Source organism: Herpailurus yagouaroundi, unplaced genomic scaffold (genome assembly GCF_014898765.1).
Source record: "Herpailurus yagouaroundi ecotype Mexico unplaced genomic scaffold, PumYag 28, whole genome shotgun sequence".
In the NCBI taxonomy this organism is placed as follows: domain Eukaryota; kingdom Metazoa; phylum Chordata; class Mammalia; order Carnivora; family Felidae; genus Herpailurus; species Herpailurus yagouaroundi.
The window spans coordinates 59,032,580-59,045,385 of NW_024412376.1; the positions used below are offsets into that span (position 1 = coordinate 59,032,580).

The following is a 12,806-nucleotide window of genomic DNA, read 5'->3' on the forward strand; positions in this document are numbered from 1 at the left end:
AATCTTTCCCTCTGCCTACACAATCCTATCTTCCATCATAGTTTCCCTGAGATCACACAGGGAATTTGCAGTTACTGAATACTATTCTGATAGAGCCTCCCTTGCTTATTTCTGCCTTACCTTGTTTGGTTTACAATAGAACTAAGAAGGAACACACAGTCAATTCAAGTTTGGACACAATCAAATGTGACACATGTGTTTTGTATTTAGAATAAATCCTCTTGAATATATGAAATAATTAATTTTAAGAGACTTTTATTGTGAAGTATAAAATATTCAGAAATGATTAAAAAATTTTTCAGTTACAGTATTAATTTAATAATCTTTCCAAGAGAAAGCACCACATTACAAAATGACATTCATAACAAACAATCTGAAATGCTATGATAAAATAATTAATAGTAATTACAACAGCAAATCATGAAATTCAGAAATTTCTAACCATAGATCTAAATCAGGGGTCTCAAACTCAGATGTGTTCAGGGCTAAGTAGGAAACACAAAGTAGTGAAGTAGCTTTATATAAGGAGTATAGGCGGTGGCAAACTAGGGAATGCATGCCCAGTTGAAAGACTTCAAATTACAACAATTTTAAAACATTATGCACACTGAATAAAACAGCTGTGGGCCAAGCTGCCTGAATACCAATACTGTCAGTTTGCAACTGTGGCCTAAATGAATTTCTAGTAGTTTATATACCAATTCTCAAAATGGCAGACTGCACTTTTTAAAATATATATGTTGTCTATATATGTATGTATATATATATAGTGTGTGTGTGTGTGTGTGTGTGTGTTTTCTACACAGATATATGAAGCTTGAGTCACTATTTTGGGATGTATGGATAAAAAAAACTTTAGGATAAGGTATTTTGCACCTTGAATTAATCAATTTAGGAAGTTGCATGGATATATTCTTTAAAACATCTGCTTAAGAGATGAAATTTTTAAAAGACCTCCTTTCACATTTGGGAAAAATTAGTTATGCCTAAGAGTTAATTAAAATGAAATGAAATTTCATTCTTTTACCAATAGAAAGTTATATACCACAGTACATTACTGCTTAGTAAGAAATATTTAGGTGAAAAATAAATTTCTAAATTTATTTAGTAATAAATTACTAAAGCCATAGTTCAGAAAGCACTCAATCATATTGCCTCACTATATATGAAGAAAATCCTTGTAATTCAGTTAACAATAAATTTTACTTTATCTTTAAAGGGTATTTTGTTTAAAAATTTTAGTATATTTTATATTTTCAGTTAAAAGTAAAGGTTCTAATCTGAAGATATAACATTGCTAAAGACCAAATGGCTGTAACCAAGTTGGTTTGGTTTCCTATGCCAAAGCAGTTTCACAGAATTTACGATTTTGTATACCATTAATGACTTCACATTAGTGACTTTTAAATAGCTTTTAAAAGCTAAGGTGATGGGAACATTAGAGTTACAAAATATTTTAAAAGGCTATGAAGGCACATTATAATTCAAATATCCTTGCTACACTAGGAATACATATTTTAAAATAATCCACAGACAACACAGATTTCAAACAAATAGAACTCAAGTACATTTATTCCAAACCTTGATACAATACTCAAAAATATTTTCTACTTTTTTCAAACATTTTAGATCTTAGCTTGAGAAGCTTAACATAAAACGAAAGCAGAGCACCAAATCTAGCCATATAATCTTCCCCTTAAAAAAGTTAGTAGTTACTATAACTTTTCTGTAAAATAAACTCATATGGAACAAATCAATTTCATATATGGCCTTTAATTTCTGAAATTAAAAGCCAAAGCTGTTTAAGTGTATCTAACTAAAGTTAGATATTTAGGAAACCCAGAGTAGGTATACAAGAAAATGTTAAGACACAGTATCAAGTAATGCAGTAAGTCTTTCATTATTTCCATTTTTGATGAACTGACACTTTTTAAGAAGGGGAAATAGGTTTGGCATTGTTTTCTAACCTAGTATTTGGCAAAGTCTCAAAGTACAGCCAAGTCATATGCATCTTATTTGCATTCCCACATTTGTTTTAATTATTAAAACCACTTATGTATGATGCCATTAGGAATTTTTTAGAATTCAAAGTTAACGCTGCGTTTTACACACCATGAAGTATTTCCATGGCAGAGATTAAATTGAAAATAAGATTATAAATTCACTATGAATCATAAAAAGAAAGGACATGTTCTCAAATCAAGTCAATAGTAGAACTATCACATAAGGGTATACAATACAGGCTGATGTTATTATAAACTTAAGTTTGATTTAGCAGTTCTTTAAAAACCAATAGGACTTCAATGAATAAATTTATTTTAATTAATAAATTATTCACAATTAAAAAGTTAAAGTTTTCATAAATAGCAACAACAGACTAGACATTGAGTATATGGGATTCCCACAAAACAATAACAAAATATTTCAACATTATTTCATCCAAATATTGGTTTAAAATTATTTAAATGTATTTAAAGATTGTTAATGACTGATTTATATGAGTTCCAGACTAAATTAATACAAATTAGATATTTACTGCTGTCTGCTTGTTCTTCACATCATCAAAGGATGAAACTCCTTTTGTAAACAATATGATGGCCATACTGGTTATATACAGTGATCCAATTAGTTAGCATATTTATGGAGGAAGCGTTCAAATGCATCATAGATGGCACGTCTAAATTAAATATGAAAGAAGAACTATAAGTGATGAGCAAAAAAGGAAGACAGTACTTTTATTGTTAGTTATTTCCAAAATTACCTGTGGCTTGCAACCTGACTTCCTCTCCAAATAGGTCTGAAAGAGGCAGGTATCTGAGGATAGGTGTTTGGGTCCATGTAACTTCACCACTACTAGAAAACCTCAAATGTGCTTTCAACTGATGATGAATTCAAACTTATATAATATCTATGTATTTATATACTATGTATGTGAAAAATATAATGTATATATGTAAGTCACTTGTTGAAAATTAATTGGCTACACTAAACTTTTCATAATGTAGTATTCAATTTATTTCATAAATTAAGATAAGGATATTTTTTGTCCAGAAAAACACATGTGCCTAGCAACTGAACTTAAAAGCAAAAGCCTTAAAAAAAAAAAGAAAAGAAAAAGACAAAGCCTTAGTTTCCTATAGTACTTTCACAAGGTATTTTAATTGGACATTTAAGGTGACATCTAAAAGTTGAAGTAAATGAGTGACAACATACAAAATTACTTCTTGGATTAAAAAGAGCTAAAACATGTCAAACATATAGTACACACAATTCTATTATATAGCTATAAAGCTGGCAGTTTTGTTTTGTTTTTTTAATGGTTTTATTTATTTTTGAGAGAGAGAGAGAGAGAGGGAGAGAGAGTGAGCAGGGGAGAGGCAGAGACAGAGGGACACACAGAAACCAAAGCAGGCTCCAGGCTCCAAGCTATCAGCACAGAGCCTGACGCGGGGCTCGAACCCATGAACTGTTGAGATCATGACCTGAGCTGAAGTCGGATGCTTAACTGCAGACAGCCCTGCAGCTGGCAGTTTTGAAACATATCATGCACAAGGTACTAAGCACTTTATGTGAACTAATACACTTAACCATTAATGATAAATATATTCCAATGATAACCTTTTGCCATTAAATCTAAATAGAAGTAGAAATAATAAAGGCTGTAAAATACTAGAGATATAGAATCAAAGGTTTTTGTAAGTTCTAATAAATACTGGAGTCATATAAGGTTATTAGCATTAAAACCAATATTTCACTTCTCACTGAAGATTCCATATTCACTTGCTACGGAAAAACATTGCTCAATTATTCCACAGATACTTATGCCATCTTGAGAGAAGAAAAGAGTGGAGTGAAAAACTCATAATGAACCAAAGCAAATTTTACAAACTGTGTTCCTCCCTATACCCTAAAATACCTGGCTATTAATATTTGAGGAGTGTAAAAACACACAATAAAATATGCCTATCATACAACTTCTCCAGTTCTTTAGAAGAAACAAGAAGAGGATGAGATAGGTAAGAATACCACAAGGTGAGAACTGAGTGGGGCAGGAAAAAAAGGAAAGTGGACTAAAACATACAATAAAAATACCCAATCCTCTTTTTGAGGCAAAAAATTACGAAACCAAATAAATAGATATTAGACCAATCATCTTACCTGAAGAGTCCTTGTTTAAAAAGATAAGCACTAATATGACCCCCTTCTAGATACCGGATTTCACAACCGGGCCAGATTTCTTGTAGACTTCGAACTCCTGTTCGTGGAATGTAGGCATCTTCTTTGGCTTGAACCACTATAATGAGGCTTGGGTCAACTGGAACTATGTATGGAATTTTAAAAGATGCAACATATATACTTTTAAAAAGTTCTAAGATTTTTATATAAATACTATCATATTAGAAAATAAAACATACTTGATAGTACAGTAAGTCAAGTTGGTCAAATTACAACTTTTTGATTAAGTTAAAAATCAACTATAATATTACATAATATCATAATATTCATCTCTAATACAATGAGATGAACATTCTAAATAAGGTATGAAATCCAATATATTTTTAGTTAACTATTAAGATAGATTTTTTTTAAGTTTACTCATTTATTTTTTAGGAGAGAGTGAGTGCACACGAGTGCACACTAGCAGGGCAGGGACTCAGAGAGAGAGAGAGAGAGGGAGAGAGAGAATCCCAAGCAGGCCTCATGCTGTCAGAGCAGAGCCGATGTAGGGCTTGCACAAACTGTGAGATCATGACTTGAGCCGAAATCAAGAGCTGGATGCTTAACCAACTGAGCCACCCAGGCACCCCTAATTAGATGGATTTAGATTTTCATGGATAAAATATGATATATTTAAATAATCAACTTATCCTGTAAAATACATTTTGGAGCCAACAATAAACATACTCTTGAAAATATGAAATTATTTTGTAAACATCCTTAAAATGTAAAGCATCCTTAAAAATATTTCACAAATATTTACACATCAGCAAACATTCTCCATTTCATATAAAATTGGTACCTGAGAAATTTGCCACATGAGTACATTCATCCATGACTCCTTTCATGAATATTAAAGATTCTTTCTGAAGATTGTTTCTTCTTTGTTCTTTACTGAGTAGGTGATATGACTGAGGGCCACAGCTTGTATAACTACTATTTTTATTGGGTGAAAGTGTTTGATTAAAGCGCTCCATCTTAGAGGTATCTTGCAACAAGAGTCCTTCTGATGTGGCACTGATAGATGTTTTATTAGATTGATGGTAGTCACTAGGTTTTTGGGATACAACTTGGTCTGTCATATCTAAATTTAAAGTTCTAGACACCAGATTAAGGTTAGTTAGCTTGTCTGCACCAATAGGGAAGCGTTTCACAAACTCTTGTCCCATTTTGAAAGAATCTGTCTGAATATACAAAAGAAGACATCATTTAGTATAAAATACATTTTATTTAACAACCTTGTTAAAATAAAAAGAAAACACAAATGTCCATCAATGAATAAACAAAATGTGCTATAGACATACAATGGATTATCATTTAGTCTTAAAAGGGAACAAAATTCTGATACATACGACAATGGATGAACTTTGAAGACATTACACTAAATGAATAAGCCAGAAACAAAGAACAAATACTGTATGATTTTAAGTTTTATGAGGTACCTAGAGTAGTCAAATTTATAGAGACAGAAAATAGAGTGGGGATTGCCAGAGGCTGGAAGGAGTGGGTAATGAAGAGTTACTGTTCAATGGGTACAGAGCTTCAGTTCAGTAAAATGAAAAAGTTGTGGAGATGGATGGTGGTGATGGACAGAGGTGATGGCTGCACAACAATGTGAATGCATTTATTAACACCATTGAGCTGTACACTTAAAAATGGTTGAAATAGTAAATTTTATGTTGCATATATTTGACAACTTAAAAAATAACAGAGAAAAAAGAAATTTCAGAATTTATCTGAGGACTAAGATAAGTGACTTATACTATATTGCTTAATATTTCCTATTAAACAAGAAAGGGTATCATTTAGTCTGCATCACGTTTTTATTGCCAAAGTTTTGAAATTCATGATCTGCCTTAATCTTAGAACTTCCAAAAGCCTTATGAGTGTATCCTGGCAGTAATACATCAGCTACCTCAAATCCCTTTCTTAGGCTGAACTAAGAAGAATTAAAAATTATCAAGGAAAAAATATTACCTATTAAAATCTCAAAAGGATGTACTAAGTTTAAGGACTTGTAAGTACAATGTAATTTAAGTAAAAATAAACGTTGTTAAATACTAAAGACAAAGTCAAAAGAAAAAACAATGACAGCCTGGGAAAATATATTGGCAACTTATATGACAAAGAGCTAACTGCTTTAATTTATTAAAAGCTAGAAATGAATATAAAGTCCCAAACCACAATAGAAAAAGTGAGCAAAGGATATGCACATAAAGGTCACAGAAAATGAAATATAAATTACCCTTAAACTTATAAACATATTCAATTTCACTTAAAATTAAGTAAATTAAGTAAAAACAATACCAATTTTCATTATTAGGTTGACAAAAAAAAAATGAAACCTGTAAGTTTGCTAACACACTGAATTTGTGAAATTATGGGAAAACAGATACACACGTTCCTGCTGGTAGTAAAAATTGAAACAACTAGAATTAGACAAAATCTAACCACATTACAAATGGAACAACATTTCTAGGAATTTACACTTGTGAAATTTATTCATGGCAGCAGTGTTTGTTACTAGTGAAAAATGAGAAACAACATTAATACCCATCAACAGGGAACTAGTTAATGAATCATGGTATGTCCATCCATATAGTCTCATGCAGCAGTAAAAAAGAAAAAGGAAACATTTGTGTATAGTCCATAAAAAAAAGGTAAGAAAAAAGGTCATATTTCTATTGGTTTGAAAAATTCCTTGAAACATTAATAAATAGTGGGTTATTTGTTGAGGGAGATAGGACCTAGACAAATTGGGAGTACGGGTAGGAACTGTTTCATTATATGCCTTTTTATACTTTTTGATGCTTGAACATATGACCTACAGGCTATTTAAAAAATTAAAGAATAAAAAATTGATTGAAGGCAGGAAAAAAATCCAACAACTTGGTTAACAGAAAAAATCACTAGAGTCATCTGGACCAAAGAACTGTACACCTAAAAACATTGAGAAATGTAAGATCAAGCACCCCAGAATTACTCAGGGGGTACACCAACAACTTTAACTGCTTTTGATTAGAAAAACATAGTTTTTATAACAAAAAAGGAAGCCATCTTGACATTCCCTGAATATGTATTGCTGTGAACAAGTTCTGAGACAAAAAGAGTTGTATACAACCACCAAGAGTCAGAGACATAAAAAAAGTGCTGGGTAAGACTACACTGCTGTTTCAGACAACCAAAATTTTTGACATCCCTTTAAAAAGATGCATATTGAGTTTTATCATAAGTTCTCAAATATAAGCATTTTTTTATTATATGTATGGGGGAACACAAGGAACTAACTAGCAGGTAGAGATATTTTGTTACAAAGTTCTTAGGCAAGTATACCCTTTGAGGTTATGCAAGATAGATTTCCTTTACAAGAGTGAGATTTATAGTGATGTAATCATAAATAAAAAGTACTAATTGATAGTATAGATGTTTTTTCTTTCTGAGATTTCTTGAGATCCTTGGTAACTTCCAAACTGAATGTATAAAATTTAAAAATTCATAAAAAGAAAAAAACCATGAAAGGAATTGGTCACCTTAGGAGACTAAGAGGGAACCAATTCATTATCTTGAAAACTAGTAAATTAAGGGAAAGATATCAAGCATTTATCCTGCCTTTTATATATGAACTGAGCCAAATAATAGGTAACCAATAAGTGCCTTTTTATACAAGTGTTCAAATTAATAAATAAAAAAGAAATGACAGATTTAGAATATCAGCATTTTGCAGTCCTCCACTAATAGACATAGGCATTAAACATCAATGGAGGCTTACACCACAAAATAGAGACATCCGGACATTATGCGCTTCCGACACTCCTACCAAAGAAATAAAAACTGAGTTTAATCAAGCCTCTAGACCCAGCTGCCAACTTTCAGGCAATATAGAGCATGAGTGAACATGCTAAACTATACCATGAGAATGCAATAAAAAATACCTAGTTGGTGAGAAACTCTAAAGGTAAATAGTCTAAATTCTTCAACAGATAAATTAAAAGGAAAAGGAAAGGAATGGAAGGGAACTTACAGATTAAAAGACACAGAAAAGCACATCAAAAAAAAGAATTGTAGTATATAAGGATACATATTTGGACAATAAAATTATTTTAAAAACAGAAGGAAGTAATTACTATAAAAATAAGGGTAATGATTAGCAGTGCGGGGAGAAGAGCTTTTTAATTAGGACACATGGGAGTGGTTTCTGTGTTGGGTGGTCAATTTCTATTCTTGACCTATTAGAAACAGGTTTTCTGTTTAATAAATGTTGTAAGCCATACATTTGCTTTGCACGATTTTTTATATCTATATTTTCTTTTATTTATTTTTAAAATGTTTATTTATTTTCAAGAGAGAGAGAGAGTGAGTGCAAGCAGGGGAGGGGCAGAGAGAGAGATGGAGAGAGAGAATCCCAAGCAGGCTCCATGCTGTTAGCATGGAGCCTGACGTGGGGCTTGATGTCACAACTGTGAGATCATGACCTGAGCTGAAATCAAGAGTCAGAGGCTTAACTGAGCCACCCAGGTGCCCCTATTTATATTTTATTTTAAAATGAAGAATCTTAAAAAGTAAAAAACAGTACTGCCTTTTAACAAATTTGCGATTCTTTTTAAAAATTGAAAACGTGAAACACAATCAACTTTTGCCCCCCTCCAATGTTATGTAGAAATTAAAAATACTTACTCCACAATATTCAAGCATGTGAATAATTTCTTCTTCATAAACTGTCTGTGTATAATACTGCTTTTCCAGCTCCCTCCAATTAATCGACTTACTTAGCACACCCTGAAATAACAAACTAAATTAAGATCAAACCACACTATCAAGCATTTTGTCCAATAATTTTATTATTAATGTGCAGAAAAGAGTAAACATAGCAGGCTTGAGATTTCCTATCTTTAGAAAGCTCTACTTGCAATGTTGGCCCTTGATTAGAGTCTGGGAACTGGACTAATAAACAGTTCTTTGCCCCAATATATATCTTTCTAAATGATAAAGTGATAAATGATAAAGTCATTGTGACAAACAGTGTAGTTTCTGCTGAACACATACTTTCCCTCTGGAGTTTTGGTACATGAGGCAGAGACTACCTAAATGATTGACCCCTGATAAAAACCCTGGACTCCCAGGCTCAATCAACCTTCACTGATGGACATTTTGTACATAGTGTCATAACGCATTGCTAGAGGAATTAAACACAGCCTGTGAGCTTCCAGTGGAAGGTTGTGCTTGATTTCCTCCGGACTTTGCCTCATGTGCCTTTTCCCTTTGCTAATTCTGTATTGTATCCTTTTGATGTAATAAGTCTTAGTTGTGAGTAATACTAGGTGGTACGTCCTGTGATTTCTTCTAGAGAACCACCAAACCTGGAGGGGGTTTTAGGAACCCCCAAAACAATTACCTTTCATTAAATATAGCTATTTAAGTATTAATTGCAATTAAATTACCGTAGTGAAGACTCCAGATGCTGTGGACCAAGACAGGCATGGGATCAATGGCATGGGCTTAGGCCAGTTGGATACTGCTAAGGAAGCCATCTGAAATATGTTTAACAGTCAGAGAGCTTCTGTTTAAATTTCTATTCATTAAAATGAAAACTGTTTACTATGAAGAAAGTAGTCTGGTAAGACTTCATTTACTATGAAGAAAGTAGTAATTGGTAAGATAAGACATGAACACAAAATCTCTAAATACTTGGAGTGCCTGGCTGGCTCAGTTGGTAGAGCATGCGACTCTTGATCTCAGGGTTGTAAGTTTGAGCCCCACATTGGGTAAAGAGATTACTTAAAAATAAAATCTTAAAAAATCTCTAAATACTCATGAGAATGTCTAGCAACCTTGTGAAACCCCAAATCATAAATTCAACAACAACATATAACTTCTCCCTTACAAAGTAATAAAGTACATTGGAAAATTTTAAGTAATCTCAAGATCTTCCACAGAGAACTACTTTCTACTGGGTAAATATAGAGCAAACATGCTGAAATGTAGACGCTAGGCAGGAGGCTAATCACACTCCGTACTTAAGTGACCTGCTCAGTGACAACAAAATCACAACTATAAAATCTCAGACGTTTGAGGCTGACTGTAAAAAGGCTGGTGAACGACAAAGCAAATTATATAACTTATATAATGTAATGTGTGTGTTTAGAGAAAGGAAAAGTTATTTTTTGGCTAGGGGAATCAGAGAAGGCTTCATGAAATGGCTATCCTTTAGGGAAAATGAAAGATGGGGTCTTGTCTTCTATATAAAGAAGACAACATGATCAAAGGCAAGATGGTGAAAAAGTGCAAAGTCTGCTATGAAAACAGCCAATATAACTTACTTTGGCTGGTCAATAGGGCATATATGGTGAATGGGGTGAGGGAGATAGGTAGGCTGGAAAGACTGAATAGCAACAGATGAGAGGTGCCTTTTGCTCTGTATATAATGGGAAATTAATAAAGAGGCCTGAACAAAAGAGTGGCAATGTCAAAGAAGTGATTCAAGGAACCTAAAATGATAGCACTTCCTAAGATTGATTAGAAAGAGTAAGATCTGAGGTAGGAAACCAACCAGTATAGGCAGTAGTTCAGGTGAAAGTTCTAAGATCCTAATCTGGGTCATAACAATGCAAACATTACTAGGTAGGGAAAAGAAATAATTTTCCACCCTTCAATTTCACTAATAATATTTTTGAATTTTAGCCAGTTTTTAAACTTAATTTTATAATTCAAATTACTTACAGAAAACTATATATATTTTGTTGTTGTTTCTTTTAAAATGTATGGAGTGACTAATATGTTTAGGAAACAATTAGAGCATATCAACAGCCCTTACTGAACCTACTGCTTCATGGAGAAAAACTGCTAAACAAGTAATCACAATGCAGTGAAATAAGTACTAATAAGAGATGAAGTACAGTCTAGGGTTTAGGCTGGGAGTGGAGGAACTTCTCATAGGAAGTAAACTCTAGACTGGAACCAGAAGGGCAAACTGTTATTTGGTTAGGTGAAAAGGCATGAGAAGGCACTAGGAGAATGCTAGCACCCAGCATATCTAAAGCCCACTGGAATAGCAAGCCTTTGGCAGGTTTTAAGCAGGAAAGAGCAGAGATGAGATTTAGGAAAAGCAGTCTAGTTATGGTGTGGAGAAAAACTAAGAAGTTTAATGAAAGAAAAGACTAGAGAAAGAGAAACAATTAGGAGGCTGTTTCAGTATATTCTAGAAGACAAAGGTATAACAGGTACCTCTTTATCACTGGGGACAGCAATAAGAGATAAATGAAAAGTATTTTCTACATTTGCTATCTTCACCAATTTAACAGCAAAGTAAGTCACTTATATTTGAGATGTGAAAAGTTAAATTTTATAAAAATTAACTTTTAATACAATATTAAATTAAATTCAATACCTGAGCTATGACTATGAAGTACAATCACTGTCTATATAAATCATACAAAAAAAAAAATCATTATAATGGGAAAAGTTTAAAACCTGTTCCTGCTTTTGCCAAGACTAAAATTAATTCTACATCTTAAGTACATTTTTAAAATAACTACATTCTCTAGATCTTACAAACATAATCACAATTAAGTATCAGTTGAAATTAAAAGGCTTACATGTCCTCCCATGGATATTCCGGTCATTCCTAGAGGTCCATAACCCTCTCTCTCTAGCCAGTGCAAGAGAGCTGCAGATTCTAAAACAAGAGCTCCTCCCATCACAAAAAGGTCAGACACGTTTTTTAGGCTGGACCTTCTAGCCTCACAAGACAAAAGAGAAAATTATTTATGTATTTACATTTTAATATATGCAAAATTACAACAGGCAGCCAGACTTCATGTTTTTCTTTTAAAGGACCAGATAGCTAATGGAACAAACTGATGGAATTAAGAGTGCTAACATTATTCTACATATTAATCAGCTAATACTTATTTTTTTAAAAGTTATATCTGCTTTTTATTGAAATTCAATTAACTACTTTGAAGCCCAGGAAATATATTTATTTGATAGCACTTAAACAAACTGTTAAAAAAAATTCGTGGTTGTCCCATATGAATTTACACAGGGGTAAATTATTACAATAGAACTTGAAGCATAAAAATTTTAAAAGCAATGTAAAAGAATTTAACCTAATACGAGGCTCATGTATTACCAAAATCTTAAATATGTTGCTTATTTTCAAAAAATACACAATTTATGAATATAATCAACTGGAAAATTTTTTATTTTTTAAATAGTAGTGTAATTAACATACAATGTTATATCAGTTTCGGCTGTATAACATGGTGATTTGACAGTTTTATACATTACTCAATGCTCACCATGGCAACTGCAATCACCATATGTCACTATATAAATGTTATTAAAATATTGACTATATTCCCTATGCTTTACTTTTAATAATTAAAAGTTGGTTGAAAAAGTAATTTTTCATAAAAATACATGTTTTTTTATTAACTTAAATAGGGGTGTCTGGAGGGCTAAGTCAGTTGTGTGTCACTCTTGATTTTGGCTCAGGTCATGATCCCAGGGTGGTAGGATCCACTCCAAGTATGGAGCCTACTTGGGATTCTCTCTCTCACCCCCTCCCCTGCTCTCTCTAAAATAAAAAC

At 32.6% G+C, this 12,806-nt stretch overlaps 1 protein-coding gene across 2 annotated transcripts in view; it reads right to left on the reverse strand.

The window, feature by feature from the left end:
- Nucleotides 1-238: 238 nt before the first annotated feature.
- The window catches only part of ABHD18 (abhydrolase domain containing 18), a 43,340-nt gene continuing 30,772 nt past the window's right edge, over nt 239-12,806 (reverse strand). For both annotated transcript variants that reach the window (XM_040474316.1, XM_040474321.1), the window contains 6 exons: nt 11,811-11,949; nt 9,657-9,746; nt 8,893-8,994; nt 5,021-5,402; nt 4,159-4,321; nt 239-2,677 (listed from right to left, as the gene is read on the reverse strand). In XM_040474316.1, coding sequence (XP_040330250.1) covers nt 2,626-2,677; nt 4,159-4,321; nt 5,021-5,402; nt 8,893-8,994; nt 9,657-9,746; nt 11,811-11,949 — 928 coding nt within the window. In that variant the 3' untranslated portion in view covers nt 239-2,625. The remainder of the gene's footprint in view (nt 2,678-4,158; nt 4,322-5,020; nt 5,403-8,892; nt 8,995-9,656; nt 9,747-11,810; nt 11,950-12,806) is intronic.